At 44.1% G+C, this 20,124-nt stretch overlaps 1 protein-coding gene across 2 annotated transcripts in view; it reads left to right on the top strand.

Moving 5' to 3' along the window:
- The first annotated feature begins 8,491 nt into the window (after positions 1–8,491).
- LOC121540483 (solute carrier family 22 member 23-like) overlaps positions 8,492–20,124 on the top strand; it is a 32,771-nt gene continuing 21,138 nt past the window's right edge. Inside the window, exons 1-3 of one of the 2 annotated variants that reach the window (XM_041849387.2) lie at positions 8,492–9,625; positions 14,368–14,471; positions 15,070–15,224. In XM_041849387.2, the coding sequence (XP_041705321.2) occupies positions 9,149–9,625; positions 14,368–14,471; positions 15,070–15,224 (736 nt within the window). In that variant the 5' untranslated portion in view covers positions 8,492–9,148. The remainder of the gene's footprint in view (positions 9,626–14,367; positions 14,472–15,069; positions 15,225–20,124) is intronic. The other variant, XM_041849388.2, reaches the window with a different exon arrangement.

Below are 20,124 nucleotides of genomic sequence, written 5' to 3'. Positions count from 1 at the left end.
GGTGCGGGGAGCAGGAATGAGCCGGACCGGGCTGACGCCGCGCACCACAGACTTGGTGCGGAGAGCAGGAACGGACCGGACAGGGCTGACGAAACGCACCATAGACTTGGTGCGGAGAGCAGGCACGGGCCGTGCCGGACTAACGACGCACACCACTGGCTTGGTGCGGGAAGCTTGGATGGGCCGGACTGGGCTGGCGACGCGCACCACAGACTTGGTGCGGAGAGCAGGAACGGGCCGTGCCGGACTGACGAGACGCACCACAGGCTTGATGCGGGGAGCAGGAATGGGCCGGACTGGGCTGGCGACGCGCACCACAGACCTGGTGCGGGGAGCAGGAACGGGCAGAGCCGGGCTGACGAGACGCACCACAGACTTGATGCGGGGAGCAGGAACAGACCGGACCGTACTAGGGACACACACCACTGGCCTTACACCGGGATCTGGAACGGGCCGGACCGGACTAGTAACACACCCCAGTACCTCTCGCCGTGCCTCTACACCTTCCATCCCCTCTTCTACCAGTGGCCCCCGTAACCTGGCGGCCTCCTCTGCAACCCCGCTGGACCGCTCCATAGCGGCCTCCTGCTGCCCCGACGTCGTGAGCCCCCCCCTAAAAATTTTCTGGGGGTCTCTCCTCCCCGTGGGCCAGGCCTCCATCATTCTCGCCCACCTCTCGCTCCTCTGTCTCCAACCCTCGTCACTCAGCACCTCAATGGGCTTGACCCAGTCGAAGCTGCCACGGAGATCTGCCAGCGCTTTCCCTGGCGATGGCTCCTCGACACGCTGCTTGGTCTGGTCTTGGTGGTTTCTTCTGTCACGATCGTCATGGAGAGACCAAGGCGCAGCGTTGCGGGTGAACATATTTATATTTATTAACTAGATCACACGATCAAAACAATGAACGAAACGTGAAGTCCTTCGATACACAAACCAAAAGGAACAAGAAACCACAACACAAAGTGAAAAACCAGACAGTTAAATATGGCTCCCAATCAGAGACCACCAGCTGACACTCGTTGCCTCTGATTGGGAGTCACTCAGGCCAACATAGAATTCCAAACATAGACTCACACACCCTGGCTCAACATAACATAGTCCCCAGAGCCAGGGCGTGACATGGAGTCCCTGCCACATACAGTTGAAGTCGGAAGTTTACATACACTTAGGTTGGAGTCATTAAAACTTGTTTTTCAACCACTCCACACATTTCTTGTTAACAAACTATAGTTTTGGCAAGTCGGTTAGGACATCTACTTTGTGCATGACACAAGTAATTTTTCCAAAAATTTTTTACAGACAGATTATTTCACTTATAATTCACTGTATCACAATTCCAGTGGGTCAGAAGTTTACACACACTAAGTCGACTGTGCCTTTAAACAGCTTGGAAAATTCCAAGAAAATGATGTCATGGCTTTAGAAGCTTCTGATAGGCTAATTGACATAATTTGAGACAATTGGAGGTGTACCTGTGGATGTATTTCAAGGCCTACCATCAAACTCAGTGCTTCTTTGCTTGACATCATGGGAAAATCCAAAGAAATCAGCCAAGACCTCAGAAAACAAAGTCTGGTCCATCCTTGGGAGCAATTTCCAAACGCCTGAAGGTACAAACAATAGTATGCAAGTATAAACACCATGGGACCATGCAGCCATCATACCGCTCAGGAAGGAGACGCGTTCTGTCTCATAGAGATGAACGTTCTTTGGTGCGAAAAGTGCAAATCAATCCCAGAACAACAGCAAATAACCTTGTGGAGATGCTGGAGGAAGCAGGTACAAAAGTATCTATATCCACAGTAAAACGAGCCCTATATGGAAATAACCTGAAAAGCCGCTCAGCAAGGAAGAAGCCACTGCTCCAAAACCGCCATAAAAAAGCCAGACTACGGTTTGCAACTGCACATAGGGACAAAGATCGTACTTTTTGGAGAAATGTCCTCTGGTCTGATGAAACAAAAATAGAACTGTTTGGCCATAATTACCATCGTTATGTTTGGAGGAAAAAGGGGGTTGCTTGCAAGCCGAAGAACACCATCCCAACCTTGAAGCACGGGGGTGGCAGCATCATGCTGTGGGGGTGCTTTGCTGCAGGAGGGACTGGTGAACTTCACAAAATAGATGGCATCATGAGGAAGGAAGATTATGTGGATATATTGAAGCAACATCTCAGTCAGGAAGTTAAAGCGTGGTCGCAAATGGGTCTTCCAAATGGACAATGACCCCAAGTATACTTCCGAAGTTGTGGCAAAATGGCTTAAGGACAACAAAGTCAAGGTATTGGAGTGTCCATCACAAAGCCCTGACCTCAATCCTATAGAAAATGTGGCCAGAACTGAAAAAAGCGTGTGCGAGCAAGGAGGCATACAAACCTGACTCAGTTACACCAGCTCTGTCAGGAGTAATGGGCCAAAATTCACCCAACTTATTGTGGGAAGCTTGTGGAAGGCTACCCGAAACGCTTGACCCAAGTAAAACAATTTAAAGGCAACGCTACCAAATACTTATTGAGTGTATGTAAACTTCTGACCCACTGGGAATGTGATGAAAGAAATAAAAGCTTAAATATATCATTCTCTCTACTATTATTCTGACATTTCACATTCTTAAAATAAAGTGGTGATCCTAACTGACCTAAAACAAGGAATTTTTACTAGGATTAAATGTCATGAATTGTGAAAAACTGAGTTGAAATGTATTTGGCTAAGGTGTATGTAAACTTCCGACTTCAACTGTACGCAGTGCTAGCTGTGCCACTAGAGATCCTTGTTCGTATCCAGGCTCTGTCGTTGCCGGCCGCGACCGGGAGACCCATGGGGCGGCGCACAATTGGCCCAGCGTCGTCCAGGGTAGGGGAGGGAATGGCCGGCAGGGATGTAGCTCAGTTGGTAGAGCATGGCGTTTGCAACGCCAGGGTTGTGGGTTCGATTCCCACGGGGGGCCAGTATGAAATATAATGTATGCACTCACTAACTGTAAGTCGCTCTGGATAAGAGTGTCTGCTAAATGACTAAAATGTAAATGTAAAATGTGTCTGAGCCATTGAATTGCGACTCCACTTTGTCTCTGTACTGACGTTTTGCCTGTTTGATTGCCTTACGGATGGCATAACTGCACTGTTTGTATTCAACCATATTCCCAGTCACCTTGCCGTGGTTAAATGCTAAGGCATACGTTTTTTAAGTCATATCTGAACGGTAGATCTCAGCTCAAAAAAGGTTGGTGACCACTGTCCTAGATCTATTTGCTGCCTTCAACACCGTGAACCATCAGATCTCTTCACCCTCTCAGGGTTGGGTGTCTCAGGCTCACTCCTGGATTGCATCCTACCTGGCAGGTCGATCCTACCAGATGGCATGGAGAGAATCTTTGTCTGCACCACATGCTCTCACTACTGGAGTCCCCCAGAACTCGGTTCTAGGCCCTCCCCTCCTTTCTCTTTACAGCAAGTCACTCAGCTCTGTCATATCCTCACATGGTCTCTCCTATCATTGCTATGCGGATGACACTCAACTACTCCTCTCCTTCCCCTCTTCTGACACCCAGGTGGCAACACGCACCTTTGCGTGCCTGGCAAACATCTCAGCTTGGATGTCGGCCCACCACCTCAAGCTCAAACTCGACAAAACAGAGCTGCTCTTCCTCCCGGGATAGGCCTGCTCGCTCCAAGACCTCTCCATCATAGTTGACAACTCCAAAGAACCTTGGCATGACCCTGGACAACACCCTGTCATTCTCTGCAAGCATCAAAGCAGTGACTCGCTCCTGCAGGTTCATGCTCTACAACATCCGTAGAGTACAACCTTTGCTCACACAGGAAGTGGTGCAGGTCCTAATCCAGGCACTTGTCATCTCCAGTCAACACTACTGTAAATCTCTGTTGGCTGGGCTTCCCGCTTGTGCCATCAAACCTCTGCAACTTATCTAGAATGCTGCAGCCCACATGGTGTTCTACCTTCCTAAGTTCTCCCATGTCACCCAGCTCCTCCGCACACTCCACTGGCTTCCAGTCGAAGCTCACATCATCTTCAAGACCCTGGTGCTTGCCTGCGGAGCAGAAGGGGAACAGCACCTCTATACCTTCAGGCTATGCTCAAATGCTACATCCCAACCCGAGCACTCCGTTACACCACCTCTGGTCTCTTGGCCTCCCACCCAGTCAAAGCTCTTCTCTGTCCTGGCACCCCAATGGTGGAACAAGCTTCCCCCTAAAGTCAGGACAGCAGAGTCCCTGCCCATGCAGAGTGAGGGAAAATGCAGAGTGAGGTGTCTCATTTGTCTGGAAGTAGCTAGCAAGCTAGCCAACAACGTTATCCAGTTAGCTTGGAGTAAGCATTTCACTGTAATGTCTGCACCTGTTGTAGTCGGCGCATGTGGCAAATATATTTTTTTGATTTGATTTGATTTGACTACCGTTGTGAGGTCAGACCACTTGGATCAACCCTACTCCTCGGTCAGAGCGAAACGCTCTGAATTTCTGAACAGACAATCTGACAACGCTCTGAATTTACTAACGCCAAGAACGCACTCTGAGCACACTCCAGAGTGAATTTACAAACTCCCCATTGACTACGCGCTCTGCAATGGCATAGCATAGGCCTAGTACCCTCTTAAACCCCTTTAGCTCATAGTGAAAACCACAACACACATGGTCTAGTAGTGTAGTGTACCCTCTTAAGAATGAAGGGAGTATGAAACCTTGAAGATTTAAAATAGTTAGTTTATCTGGTGCATCTCTCTTCAATATAGTTTCAATTGTCTCTCTCTCATTCAACTGACTTGGCTACACTTATACAATTCTAAATACCCAACATTCTAAAAAAAACAATTTGTAAAAAGGTATTAATTATCATCTTATCTCATACATACATTTTCATCATGTAATTCTCAACATATCGCTAAACACAGCAAGTTACAATGTTTGTTTATGCTCTTTGTGAACGTTCGTTAGTCCCGTCGCCATGACTACGACAGGCTAGCTTGACTGGAGCTAACTTTAGCCCACGTTAGCTTCTGTGCTAACGGCCATTTATAAACTAATTAAACTATCAAAACATCATTAAAAAAGTACAAAAATTATATCATAACACTCCGCTTAACTTGCTGTTTCATATCCTATGCTTTATAACCGCTCACCATGATGATTATGTTTAAAATATTTAGTTTATGTGGTGCTTCTCTCTTCAGTTTTCAGTTGGCTTGGCTCCAGGGGCGGTGTGTTCATTAGGGCGATATGGGCGACGCACTGCCAAACGGGAAAAGGAAGGGATTTTTTTTCTAATCAATTATATCACGCCAACAGTAGTTATCAGTGTTCTAATCTAGACGTCTGATCTGCCACTAAATGTCCAATCAGGCTAAAGTCGTGCTTCAAATGGCCCCGCCCATTTTGGGGCGATTTCAGTCAGGTTGAAAATCGCCCCAGAAGTCTCTCATAGACTCTCATGTAAAATCTTTTTTTTTCAAATATCAGAGCTTTCAATACAATCTCTATGGGTTCCGGGAGGGCTTGCACTTACGCGCTTTCGTCATACGTAACATAACCATGAACGTAACTAAGAAAAGAGCGGGTAGCAGCGTCAATCAATTCACGTACTACTGTAAAGATGGCTAGCGTTCAGTGCAACTCGATTGTCTCTTTGAAAGAAGTTCCTTTTGTCGGCGAACAAATCAAGATAAATTGGCAACGAAACAATTAGGACCTCCCCAGACCAAATTTAATAATTCAACAGGTTTCTACTAAAGGGGGAAAGTCCTACACCCGAGGATTTTCCAAAAATTGGTACGAACGAAAAACCTGGCTAGCAGGCTACGATGTAGCTAATGCAGTCGTCTGCTACCCCTGCTTACTCTTTCACCCTGAAGGCGGCACGGCAGACAGCACCGCTTGGACAGCACCGCGACTGGTGTAACGGACATGCACCATCTTTCAGAAAAGATTAAGAAACATGAGCTGTCAAAGACCCACATGGATAGCTGTTTGAGATTGTCTGCTTTGGGGAGAGTGAACATTGCCACTCAACTGGATGAGGGATACAGGCTAGCTGTCCGCCGCCACAACGATGAGGTTAGCAAGAACCGCCACAACCTCAGCCGGCTAATCCAGTGTGTGAAGTTTTGCGGAGTGTTTGAGTTAGCTTTGCGAGGCAAAGATGAAACTGAGGGCTCCACCAACCCTGGTATTTTTCTTGGACTTGTCAACTTTGTGGCACAATTAGATGAGGTGTTTTATGGAAATGCATATTGTTTATGCAGTGTTGAGGAATGTGAAAGAACACCCTTGATTATTTTTACTGTGATAACTTATTTTGCTTTTGTAAGCCAACACTTTTGAGATCAGTCAATAAATGCTTCTGGTATTGACTTATATGCTGCCCCTGTCTTCATGTTGTTGCTGGACATATCTTTTTTTAAATGTGTGTAGGTCACCTAAATCATCAGAAAAATTGCCCCCCCCTGAGAATTTTTTCAGGAGCCGCGACTGCTTGGCTCTCTCTTTCAACTAAATCAATGACAGGCAGGGTTGCGCGCGAGCCACTGTAGAGCGAGAGGACAGGATCTTTGGTGAGAGTGCGTGAAGCAACCACTAGAGCGAGCAGCTCCCTCTGCGGGCCGAAACAAGCACAACACCCCTTGACTATAAATACTGTAAATGATTACTAAATGCCAAAGATTAGGCTACAGTATCTCACATTCTCCCACATTTCAGGTTGGCAGCACTGGGAACTTAAACATAAGCAAAAAACGGTACTATTAATACAGAAAGTATTATCCCTTTTTCATAGCAACTATTTCCCATTTTCTTTGATGTTACAGACAAATCAGGACCAACAATAGCAGCCTGCCTCTGACTTGATCAGAAACTTGCCCATACTGGTATATAAATTCATCAATATAATACCAACCAACCTCTTCTGACCTTGGGGGGTTTCTTTATTTAATGCATTATACTGCCATTGTACTATGGTAACGCACAATTAATAAAGATGGTACCATATTATCATTTTTGGTACCATTTATCATAATTGTGCATTACCATCGTAGAATGTATAATGCAGGTTAAACCATGGTATTTCCATTATCCACATCTATACCATGGTACAAATTTAGCAATACCATTGTATTATTTAGGTACATGGCAGTACCATTGTCTCGGAAATCCATGGTAGTACCATGGTACATTTTTGTAAGGGTATGCCACACCTGTCAGGTGGATGGATTATCTTGGCAAAGGGGAAATACTCACTAACAGGGATATAAACAAATTTGTGCACAAAATTTGAGAGAATTCAGCTTTATGTACGTATGGAACATTTCTGGGATGTTTTATTTCAGCTCATGAAACATAGGACAAACACTTTACATGTTGCATTTATATTTTTGTTCAGTGTAGTTTTATCTTGTTCTTGATACCATGTCTTGTTTTGAGGTGTTTTGATGGATGTCATGTCTATGCTAAAATGGCTCAAATGTGCTAGCTAGCTAACCAACATCTGTCACGATGTATTTGAGAGAGAACAAGTGCTCATTGTGCACATTATTTATGTTTGCAATAAATATTGGTGACTAAATATAATTTAGCCCTACATGTTGTCAATAATCTACCCTTATTGAACGGATAAAAATGTATTTGATTTTTAGAAAATACATATTCTGCCGTTTCCATCACACATTTACGGTCATATGAGCTGTTGAGCAAAGCTTTAGCTGTTGTGAAGAAAGTTCTGGAGGAAGTGAGTTTGTGTTTATACAGGACCTCCAGCCCCGTCCTACCAGTCATGTCAATGCGGAGCTATACGGAGCCCTCCGCATTGTTACATAATTTGGGAGGCGCACAGAGATGTGGCGCAGAGCTCAATTTGGCCTCTGCATGCCTCTGGAGGCTCCACAATTGCGCCACACTCTCCTTACGGAGCCTCCGACCACATTTCCAATCAAGCATAAATTGGTTTTAAACCTGGTTCAATGGGAACCTGCCTACCATCAAGCCAATGCATTGCACCAGAGAGGAAGAGGCAAAGCGAGAGGTTTCACTCTCGCTAAAATCTGTCCAATGTAAACCCAATGCGGTTTCTATGGGTTTATTTTTTACCTAAGCTTGTCGCATGCCTTTCCGCCTTTGGAAAAACGACTCCCATTGTTAGGGCGGAGACATGAGTATCTCAATATTATATACCGAGCTCTGATTGCACTCCCTCTTAGTTTGTGATCATAGCTTCCAACACAACATCCTCAATTAATCTACCCTAATCGACAATAAACACTAATTGTAGTATTTCGCATAAATCCGTGTTATTATTTTGAGGGAAATGGGGCAGGGGCTAAACAAAGGAGGTCTTTGTGGCCGTTTGGTTGGCCTAGGTTACGGCACGGATGTCCAATTGCCCGTCAGTGGTGCAATCGCCCCGTAAACACGGACCAATCACAGCGCGGCGCGCGGCGCACGACCAGGGAGGGCGAGGCTTGATTCTCTCTCCGAGACTGGGCGTCCACCAACGAAGCGGGATTGGAGTGTGTGATCGAATTGTTCAGGACTGGAAGACCCAGACGAATAGAGAAATACCTGTTCATGGAAATCAAACGGTAATCTCTTATTGTTTGAGAGCCGGACGATATGTACGATAACGGTTGATTCTGTCTGCAAACTGGGAGAAATGTCTACCACCACCACAATACCTGCCCGGGGTAAAGGATTGGACAGGTGTGTTACCTGTGGAGCGCGTGGAGGGGCTAGCAGATGTGCAGCCTCGAGTTTGGACTGATCGGTCACAACACCTCTTTTCCTGTGTGTTAACCCCACATGGATGCTATACCTGGTTGGAACACAAAGCACATGGTGAGCATGCCTGCCTCTCCGAGCCAACACCTTGCCTGTGTCCTCACCGCAGCTTTCCCCTGAGCCACAGGCTCCACTTGAAACTGTTATTCGGTCGGCCCATTCTAACTGGAGCACCATGGTGAGATGACCAACCGCTTGGTAATCTACCAGAGGACCCCATTCTGTGCGTCTTTGTTGGACACATAGAATTTGCCTGCCTGCGCTCTGGGTTTCCTTTGGAACAAAGGGTTTACGCAGAGCCGAGTGGACAGGGCATCAGAGCGGCCGGAATTTGGCTGCGGGGTTTGGCAGCTCTTTGTTGCATAAATGGCAGCGGGACCAGAGCGGCCGGTGGCGGAGGCGCAGCGGCAGGACCGGGACCAACCGCCACGGGAGAACGGCTGCATGCCGCTGGAGCAGACACAGGCCCCCAAGCTCCTGCCGCACGTCGACGGCTCAGTACTACCGTCTCTCGGGGGATTTGGCAAACACCAAAAACAGCTCGTTGTTCTGACGTGGATACCGGCTTTATTTATCGGATTTAGCCAGTTTTCAAATTATTTCCTTTTGGCGCAACCAAAAGGCACGTGCGTGGAGCCTCTTGTTAAGGGAAGTAATTGGACTGTTGGTTCTTTAAATTTACCGGTGACCGCCACGAACGGTGGCATTGGCACGCCCGTGCCTTACCTACTCCGAGGCAATGGCACTCGAGACGGTGTCGGTGACAGCGGCGGCATGGAGTGCGCGTGCAAGGAGTGGAAGCTCGAGCTGCAGACGGGACTCAGTCAGAACGTGGTTACCAAGGTAACGTGTGCTCCAGATACCATACCTTCCCTCTGATGATTTCTGCGTCTGAAAATACATAATAAGCCTAATCATCAGCATCACCAACACTGCATCTTATGCAACTATGGGGCGGGCACAAGCTAATTCTCAAAGAAATGTAGCCTACCCAGCACCACGGACAGCGCATGCACTTTGTCCATTGTTCCATTCTGTGCCATAGGCCTACTGTAAGAGAGATCACAGTTTGCCCTCAGAGCACACAGTAACTCATCAAACAACTTTAATTTCTCTGCTGACCCGAATTGGCATGATCAAAAACACACTACGCTCAGGAGTATAACTATCCATACAAGCTAATTTAATTAATCCTACCATGGGCACTCTGTGATGCTGATGAGAGCAGGGGATGTGATTATTCTACAATCCATCATAGAAGAAGAGTGGGTGTAGCTGTTAAGTCTCTTGCTACCCCAACACATTTGTATTTGTATTTGTATTTATTATGGATCCCCATTAGCTGCTGCCAAGGGGTCCAGCAAAATTAAGGCAGTTATACATTTTAAAACATTTCAATACATTCATAACATATTTCACAACATATTAAGTGTGTGCCCTCAGGCCTCTACTCTACTACCACTTATCTATAACACAAAATCCATGTGTACATGTGTGTATAGTGCGTATGTTATCGTGTGTTTGTATGCATGTGTCTATGTTTGTGTTACTTCACAGTCCCCGCTGTTCCATAAGGTGTATTTTGATCTGTTTTTTAAATCTAATTTTACTGCTGGCATGAGTTACTTGATGTGGACTAGAGTTCCATGTAGTCATGGCTCTATGTAGTACTGTGCGCCTCCCATAGTCTGTTCTTGACTTGGGGACAGTGAAGAGACCTCTGATGGCATGTCTTGTGGAGTATGCATGGGTGTCCGAGCTCTGTGCCAGTAGTTCAAACAGACAGACATTGCTTGGTGCATTCAACATGTCAATACCTCTCACAAATACAAGTAGTGATGAAGTCAATCTCTCCTCCACTTTGAGCCAGGAGAGATTGCCATGCATATTATTAATGTTAGCTCTCTGTGTACATCCAAGGTCCAGCCGTGCTGCCCTGTTCTGAGCCAATTGAAATTTTCTGAGCCAATTGAAGTACCTCTTTGTGGCAACTGACCACACGACTGAACAGTAGTCCATGTGTGACAAAACCAGAGCCTGTAGGACCTGCCTTGTTGATAGTGCTGTTAAGAATGCAGAGTAGCGCTTTATTATAGACATACTTCTCCCCATCCTAGCTACTGTTGTATCAATATGTTTTGACCATGACAGTTTACAATCCAGGGTTACTCCAAGCAATTTAGTCTCCTCAACTTGCTCAATTTCCACATTATTAATTACAAGATTTAGTTGAGGTTTAGGGTTTAGTAAATGATTTGTCCCAAATACAATGCTTTTAGTTTTTGAATTATTTAGGACAAACGTATTCCTTGCCACCCATTCTGAAACTAACTGCAGCTCTTTGTTAAGTGTTGCTGTCATTTCAGTCGCTGTGGTATCTGACGTGTATAGTGTTGAGTCATCCACATAGATAGACACACTGGCTTTACTCAAAGCCAGTGGCATGTCATTAGTAAATATTTAATAAAGTAAGGGGCCTAGACAGCTGCCCTGGGGAATTCGTGATTCTACCTGGATTATGTTGGAGAGGCTTCTATTAAAGAACACCCTCTGTGAGAGTATGAAAAAAAAAATGTATGCACTAACTGTAAGTCGCTCTGGATAAATGACTAAAAATGTAAATGTAAAATATGTTCTGTTAGACAGGTAACTCTTTATCCACAATATAGCAGGGGGTGTAAAGCCATAACAGATACGTTTTTCCAGCAACAGGCTATGATCGATAATGTCAAAAGCCGCACTGAAGTCTAACAAAACAGCCCCCACAAACTTTTTATCATCAATTTCTCTCAGCCAATCATCAGTCATTTGTGTCAGTGCTGTGCTTGTTGAATGTCATTCCCTATAAGCATGCTAAAAGTCTGTTGTCAATTTGTTTATGGTAAAGTAGCATTTTATCTGGTCAAAAACAATTTTTCCCAAAAGTTTACTTTTTGAGCCAGTTAAGGGGGCTTTACTATTCTTAGGTAGGGGAATAAATTTTGCTTCCCTCCAGGCCTGAGGGCACACACTTTCTAGTATGCTTAAATTGAAGATATGGCAAATAGTAGTGGCAATATCGTCCGCTATTATCCTCGGTAATTCTCCATCCAAGTTGTCAGACCCCGGTGGCTTGTCATTGTTGATCGACAATAATACTTTTTTCACCTCTTCCACACTTACTTTACGGAATTCAAAATTACAATGTTTGTCTTTCATAATTTGGTCAGATATACTTCGATGTGTAGTGTCAGCGTTTGTTGCTGGCATGGCATGCCTAAATTTGCTAATCTTGCCAATGGAAAAATCATTAAAGTAGTTGGCAATATCAGTGGGTTTTGTGATGAATGATTAATCTGATTCAATGAATGATGGAGCGGAGTTTGCCTTTTTTGCCCAAAATTTCATTTAATGTGCTCCAAAGCTTTTTACTATCATTCTTTATGTAATTTATCTTTGTTTCATAGTGTAGTTTCTTCTTCTTTTTATTGAGTTTAGTCACATGATTTCTCAATTTGGGTACATTTGCCAATCGGTTGTACAGCCAGACCTATTTGCCATCTCTTTTGCCTCATCCCTCTCAACCATACCATTTTTCAGTTCCTCATCAATCCACGGGGATTTATCAATTTTTACAGTCATTTTCTTAATGGGTGCATGCTTATTAGTAACTGGGATAAGCAATTTCATAAATGTGTCAAGTGCAGCGTCTGGTTGCTCGTCATTACACACCACCGACCAACAAATATTATTCACATCAACAACATAGGAATCACTACAAAACGTATTGTATGACCTCTTATACACAATGTTAGGCCCAACCTTTGGAACTTTGGTTTTCCTAGAAATGGCTACTATATTGTGATCAATATAGAAGAGAAAGAAAAAACATTGGCATGTCCAATAAAGTGCTCTCTGATTGAATCAAGTTTGGGTGAACGACAATGTGCCACTGTTCAGTATTATTAGTCCGTGAACCTGCATCTGAGCAGGTTTGACAAACAATCAATTCAGTCTTAAACTTCTATGAGGTAAGGTTTCAGTGTGTGTGTTGTTAGTATGTGTGATCCTTTTTGAGTGTTTTACTGTGTGTGTGTGTGTACAGTGCCAGACATCTGCTTTCTCTGATAATGCTGGGTTTAAATAGCTATTAGATAAACCTATTACAGACTGTTTCTCTCTTTATCGCACACTGCCCAGGCCACTGCAGACTTATCAATCATACCCAATAATCATCTCTCTCTCTCTCTCTCTCTCTCTCTCTCTCTCTCTCTCTCTCTCTCTCTCTCTCTCTCTCTCTCTCTCTCTCTCTCTCTCTCTCTCTCTCTCTCTCTCTCTCTCTCTCTCTCTCTCTCTCTCTCTCTCTCTCTCTCTCTCTCTCTCTCTCTCTCTCTCTCTCTCTCTCTCTCTCTCCATCCCTCTATCCGTCCCTCCATACCTCTCTCCCTCCTCTTCCCTCACGCCCTCTGCTCTGGAACAAAGCTGGGGGCTCAGCAGTGTGTGAGTCACTGTTAAACAGCCATACTCTTTCACTCACAGCTGCTGGACATCACACACACACACGAATGCACACGTTGAACGTAAGCACACACAGACACAGTCACAGACACACACACACACACTGTTTTAAATTAACTACGCCATTGTGTGAATTGACCCGAAACATATACTTTTTTTATTATCTGATACTCATGAACACAGACAGGCTCTGTGTGACTTTAAGCATGACCAGGTCAGAGACATGGTTATACAGACTCACTCTCAATCTCTCTCTCTCTCTCTGCGCTCTCATTTTATATTTCACTCTCACACACATGCACGGATACACACACAATCAGTATCTCTGGCTCCCTTGTGGTGCATGTTTGAATGGTACACATGAGATTACAATATGTTTGCACACTCAAACTCCATATCGACCTTCATGAATAATCAACACATTCACCGAGCAAAGCAGCGAGAGAGAGAGGGAGAGAAAGGAAGAGAGAGAGGGATGGAGAGTGAGAGAGGGAGGGAGAAAGAGCAAGGGACAGAAAGAGATAAAGAAAGAGAGAGCGTGAGAGAGAAAGGGAGATTTAGAGAGAGAGACAGTCAGAGGAAGAAAGAGAGAGGCAGACAGACAGTGTTGATAATTCACATCACTCTGTGCTGTCAGTGCATTCCATCTGCACACAGGTTCTCAGGGTAAACACTTGTGCATAGGGTGCATTTAGTTTTGTCTCTATTCTCTGACAATTGACTCATTACTCTTTCTGTTGTGGTGTTTGCTGTGTGATATCATGCTGTTGATAGATATATGGTGTATGGTTGTCCCTCTCTCTCTTTCACCACCAAAAAAAAAAAAAACGTAGCATGAAATTATCGATTTTGGTTGCATTAGGAACTAGTTGGAATTATATAGAGGGGTGCGGGGAAAAGGTAATACAAAAGACTGATAACCAATAAGGATGTTTGAGGTATTATTTCCTATTGTTAACAATACATTTAATTTCCTGACATGTGCAGTGTGTCCCCCTTTTCCCCTTTCTTTTTGTGAATGAGATTTGAGAATTTTTTTCGTATTGTTAATAATACAAGTATTTCCCCCTGTCTCTCTCTCTCTGCAGTGGAACTTGGTGTGTGATTCGGCCTGGAAGGTTCACATTGCTAAGTTCTCTTTCCTAGTGGGATCTATCTTTGGCTACCTGGTGATGGGCGTCATGGCCGACTGGTACGCTACCCTGCACAGTCCTCTTCCTCCATTTCACATCTGTGGCTGCATCCCAATTCTCCACACTTCTCCCAGTGTATGCACTTGCACACTCCCTGTCATGGATTCAAAAACATCAGATTGGTGTAAGCATTGGTTGGAGGGAGTTTTCAAAATGTTTACTATAGATCCATGACAGAGAGTTTGCAAGTGTACACTTCTGGAAAAGGATGGAGAATCTGAACCCAGACAGTGTGTGTTTCCCACTCTGTGTCTGTATCCCCTTCCCCCAGACATCCCAGAATAGAGCAACATCTTGTATTAAAACACCCACTGCGCTCCCTGTTGAGGTTGTCTGTGGGATGAGTTGTAGCTATAGCAACAGAGGCTGTAGAATAACCGGTTCACAACTCTCTGACCCAATGACCTGCTGACCTCTGAACCAGGTTGTCGGGGATCGGAATGTTCTCTACCAGACCAAAGGACTAATTTCTTCCTCTCCATTTCCCTTTCTCTCCATTATTTTTTCTCTCTCTCTCTCTCTCTCTCTCTCTCTCTCTCTCTCTCTCTCTCTCTCTCTCTCTCTCTCTCTCTCTCTCTCTCTCTCTCTCTCTCTCAGGTTCGGTCGTCACCCGGTTCTGATCATCTCGGTCCTGTTCATGTTGGTGTTTGGTTTGAGCGTAGCATTCTCCTTCAACGTGACCATGTTCAGCACACTGCGTTTCTTTGAGGGTTTCTGTCTAGCTGGCCTCACTCTCTCCCTCTACGTACTGAGTAAGTATTGTACCTCCACTTCTTGGTATCTACTTCCTACTTCCTGCTCTAGACGTTCTGCTTCCTGTTTCCTACCTGTGTCAAATTGATAGATGTGCTTTGGTAAATTAGAGATTGCTTGGTCCCTTGTTCAAGACAGTCCTCGTAGACTGGGGGTGTTAATTAGTTTTAAACCTCAATGGTATATGAAGGTGGTCTTGGAAAGTATGGTTTTGAGGCTAAAATGTGATGAATATAGGATTTCTAGTTTAAATAGTTTTGTTGTGTACTATGCATGTAGTTTAATGAGAAAGAGTTCATGACTTTTTGTGTTTGTGAATGTGTAGCCTCGCATTTGCAAAGTGGATGCTGTCTTTAGATGGGTGTTGTTTAGGTGTTTGTCTCAGAAGGCATCAAACAAAGGAATGTCTACAACCTCTGAGTCATGTTTTCTGTGTATGTTTGTGTGTGTGTGCGTGTGTTTGTGTGTGTGTGTGTGTGTGTGTGTGTGTGTGTGTGTGTGTGTGTGTGCGTGTGTTTGTGTGAGGTCATTGTTACCAGGCCGTACTAGAAGGGAGGCTGACAAAGCAGTTTTTTCCCATCATGACTTCTGCTAAAAACTTTATCTTGGCATTACATTTTTTCACCTGATCAGGTTCTTTCTCTAATATCAGCATTTCTTAACCTGTTAAACTCTGAGCAGTTGTTTTGGGCCCTGTACAGGGCCCAGCAAGAAAATAGCAAGTTACATATAATTTGAAAGTTACAACCCTTGTGTTTTTGGAAATTGAATTCAAATCTTAGTGCTGGCAACTTCTCTTGGCCACTTGGATTTAAGTGGCCAAGAGACATCAAGTGATCTCCTACTGATATCTAGTGGACAAATTGGGAATTGGACAGGGGATATATTTAAATCAAGTAGAAACTTCAGCTTTCTCCTCATATCTATATAATTTCTGAAAGACAAAAAAATGAAGGCATGGTACGTTGCAAAAGGTAAAAGATCTGACAAAATATTTTCTTTATACATTTTGTTATCCTTTTGGAACAGTAATTGGTGGCACATGGGGATGGATTTATTTTTTACATTTCAGGTTTTTTTGGGCCTGCTGTATCTCAGACTCTATAGTAGTGACATTGTTTCTGACACCTTTATCAGAGTCCCACAGTTCTTACCATTCTAACATGTAAAGTGTTGGTTCCATATTTCATGAGCTGAAATAAAAGATCCCAGACATTTTCCATACATACACATTTGTTTACATCCCTGTTAGTGAGCATTTCTCCTTTGCCAAGATAATCCATCCACCTGACAGGTGTGGCATATCAATAAGCTGATTAAACAGCATGATCATTACACAGGTGCACCTTGTGCTGGGGACAATAAAAGGCCACTCTAAAGTGTGCAGTTTTGTCACACAATACAATGCCACAGATGTCTCAAGTTTTGAGGGAGCGTGCAATTGGCATGCTGACTGCAGGAATGTCCGCCAGAGCTGTTGCCAGATAATTTAATGTTCATTTCTCTACCATAAGCCGCCTCCAATTTCGTTTTAGAGATTTTGGCAGTACGTCCAACTGGCTTTACAACCGAAGACCACGAGGACTACATCCGTCTTCTTCACCTGCGGGATCGTCTGAGACCAGCCACCCGGACAGCTGATGAAACTGTGGGTTTACACAACCAAATAATTTCTACACAAACTGTCACACCAGATACTGACTGGTTTTCTGATCCACGCCCCTAACTAAAAAAATAAATAAAAAATACAGGTATCTGTGACCAACAGATGCATATCTGTATTCCCAGTCATGTGAAATCCATAGATTAGGGCCTAATTAATTTATTTCAATTGACTGATTTCATTATATGAACTGTAAAATCTTTGAAATTGTTGTATGCTGCGTTTATATTTTTGTTCAGTGTAGTTTTGAAACCGAAATGTACTTCATGAGGGGATTATACAATATTATGCTTGTTTAGAAAATGCCTACAGAAGTCAATTCATATTCAATAATCTTGGAAAAGACCAGCTGATCTTGCTGTCTGTCTGTCACACACACACACACACACACACACACACACACACACACACACACACACACACACACACACACACACACACACACACACACACACACACACATATTACATTTAGAGGACAGATGTTAACAACACCTTTTCACATGTAAGAAAACTCCACGTGTAAATCTCACTTTCACATGTAGAATTGCAAGTTCACATGTGAAAATCACATTTGCAGTTTCAGAAAAAGAAAAATCAATGTTCATATGTTGGGGGGGGGGGTTAATAGTGTTATACCCCTCTCATGTGAAAAGGTGGTGTTAAAGTGTTGCAGTAGCAATGTTTCAACATGTACAATTGCAAATTCTGGAATGCCATTCTGTAAAAAGGTTACTTAGTGATCTGAGTAAAATAATTCAAGTGCGTTCAAAATATGTATTTCTTCTTTCGGAGCCATCCACTCCATTATTATTGTAGTCGTCCATTGTGTTGCGTTAATATACAGTGCATTCTGAAAGTATTCAGACCCCTTCACCTTTTCCACATTTTGTTACGTTACAGCCTTATTCTAAAATGGATTAAATAAATACAAATCCTCATCAATCTACACCCAATACCCCATAATGACAAAGCAAAAACAGGTTTTTAGAATATTTTGCTAATTTATTTATTAAAAACTAAAAACAGAAATACCTTATTTACATAAGTATTCAGACCCTTTGCTATGAGACTCGAAATTGAGCTCAGGTGCATCCTGTTTCCATTGATCATCCTTGAGATGTTTCTACAACTTGATTGGAGTCCACCTGTGGTACATTCAATTGATTGGACATGATTTGGAAAGGCACACACCTGTCTATATAAGGTCCCACAGTTGACAGTGCATGTCAGAGCAAAAGCCAAGCCATGAGGTTGAAGGAATTGTCCGTAGAGTTCCGAGATAGGATTGTGTCGAGCTACAGATCTGGAGAAGGGCACCAATACATTTCAGAAGCACTGAAGGTCCCCAAGAACACAATGGCCTCCATTCTTAAATGGAAGAAATTTGGAACCACCAAGACACTTCCTAGAGCTGGCCACCCGGCAAAATTGAGCAATCGGGGGAGAAGGGCCTTGGTCAGAGAGGTGACCAAGAACCCGATGGTCACTCTGACAGAGTTCCAGAGTTCCTCTGTGGAGATGGGAGAACCTTCCAGAAGGACAACCATCTCTGCAGCACTCCACCAATCAGGCCTTTATGGTAGAGTGGTCAGACGGAAGCCACTCCTCAGTAAAAGGCACATGACAGCCCGCTTGGAGTTTGCCAAAAGTTACCTAAATGACTCTCAGACCATGAGAAACAAGATTCTCTGGTCTGATGAAACCAAGATTGAACTCTTTGGCCTGAATGCCAAGCGTCATGTCTGGAGATAATCTTGCACCATCCCTACGGTGAAGCATGTTGGTGGCAGCATCATGCTGTGGGGATGTTGTTCAGCGGCAGGGACTGGGAGACTAGTCAGGATCGAGGGAAATATGAATGGAGCAAAGTACAGAGAGATCCTTGATGAAAACCTACTCCAGAGCGCTCAGGACCTCAGACTGGGGCGAAGGTTCCCCTTCCAACAGGACAACGACCCTAAGCACACAGACAAGACCACGCAGGATGTCCTTGAGTGGCCCAGCCAACGCCCAGACTTGAACCCGATCGAATATCACTGGAGAGACCTGAAAATAGCTGTGCAGCAACGCTCCCCATCCAACCTCACAGTGCTTGAGAGGATGTGCAGAGAAGAATGGGAGAAACTTCCCAAATACAGGTGTGCAAAGCTTGTAGCGTCATACCCAAGAAGACTCAAGCCTGTAATCGCTGCCAAAGGTGTTTCAACAAAGTACTGAGTAAAGGGTCTGAATACTTATGTAAATGTGATTTGTTATTTTGTTATTTTTAATACATTTGCAAACATTTCTAAAAAACCTGTTTTTGCTTTCTCATTATGAGGTATTGTGTGCAGATTGATGAGGGGGAAAAAACAATTTAATCCATTTTAGGGGCTGTTGCTCCTGTGTGAGGTGTTGGGGCTGCGGTTGAGGGTGATTTCCTTTAAGGCGTCAGCATGCTTCAGTTCGGCTGGCGCCTAACCGAACGAGGATGCTCGCATACTCCCTTAAGACTTTCGCTTGAAAAACAAGAAAAAAGCGGCAATAGTACTGTTTGTCCATTTTGAGACGCCGTAGCCAGTATACACTTCCTGAAAATAGTCAGAATTAATCTAAGATATCTCAAGAAATCTGTCATTCATTTTAAAATTTTTACTGAAGAGCTCTAACTAAGATGTTTGGTGCAGTATTTTTCAATAACATAATGTGCATGAAAACGAGTCATCAATCAACAAAGACTTTATTAAAGAATCCCTACTATTGACCAATCACCGATGAAGGGGCGTAGGCTTCGGCTCCGAACTTCGGCTTGCCTCCAGAAACATTTTGGTGTGCTCGAACAGACCCAAAAAACTTGCCGAAGTCCAAAACGGACAAAAATGCCACAAAATGTCATCATAATATATGCACGAACTCTACCGAACTGTTTCGGCTAGGAAGCATGCAGACGCCTTTAGGGCTTAGCCGAAGGTGGGCACTGCTGCCTTGTAGAGGTGGACCTGGTCATAAAGGCTGTCCAAGTTCAGGGTTGAGTGGTAGGTTAGGTAGACGTTGGGTTTTGAGGCACAGTCATGGGAAATGCTTGTATTTACCTGCTGTATGGTAGCAGGGTAGAAGTATTTTCATACAGTGAGGGAAAAAAGTATTTGATCCCCTGCTGATTTTGTACGTTTGCCCACTGACAAAGAAATGATCAGTCTATATAATTTTAATGGTAGGTTTATTTGAACAGTGAGAGACAGAATAACAACAACA

The sequence above is a fragment of the Coregonus clupeaformis genome, chromosome 26 (genome assembly GCF_020615455.1).
Source record: "Coregonus clupeaformis isolate EN_2021a chromosome 26, ASM2061545v1, whole genome shotgun sequence".
Classification (NCBI taxonomy): domain Eukaryota; kingdom Metazoa; phylum Chordata; class Actinopteri; order Salmoniformes; family Salmonidae; genus Coregonus; species Coregonus clupeaformis.
This window is presented reverse-complemented; position numbering and strand designations above follow the sequence as displayed.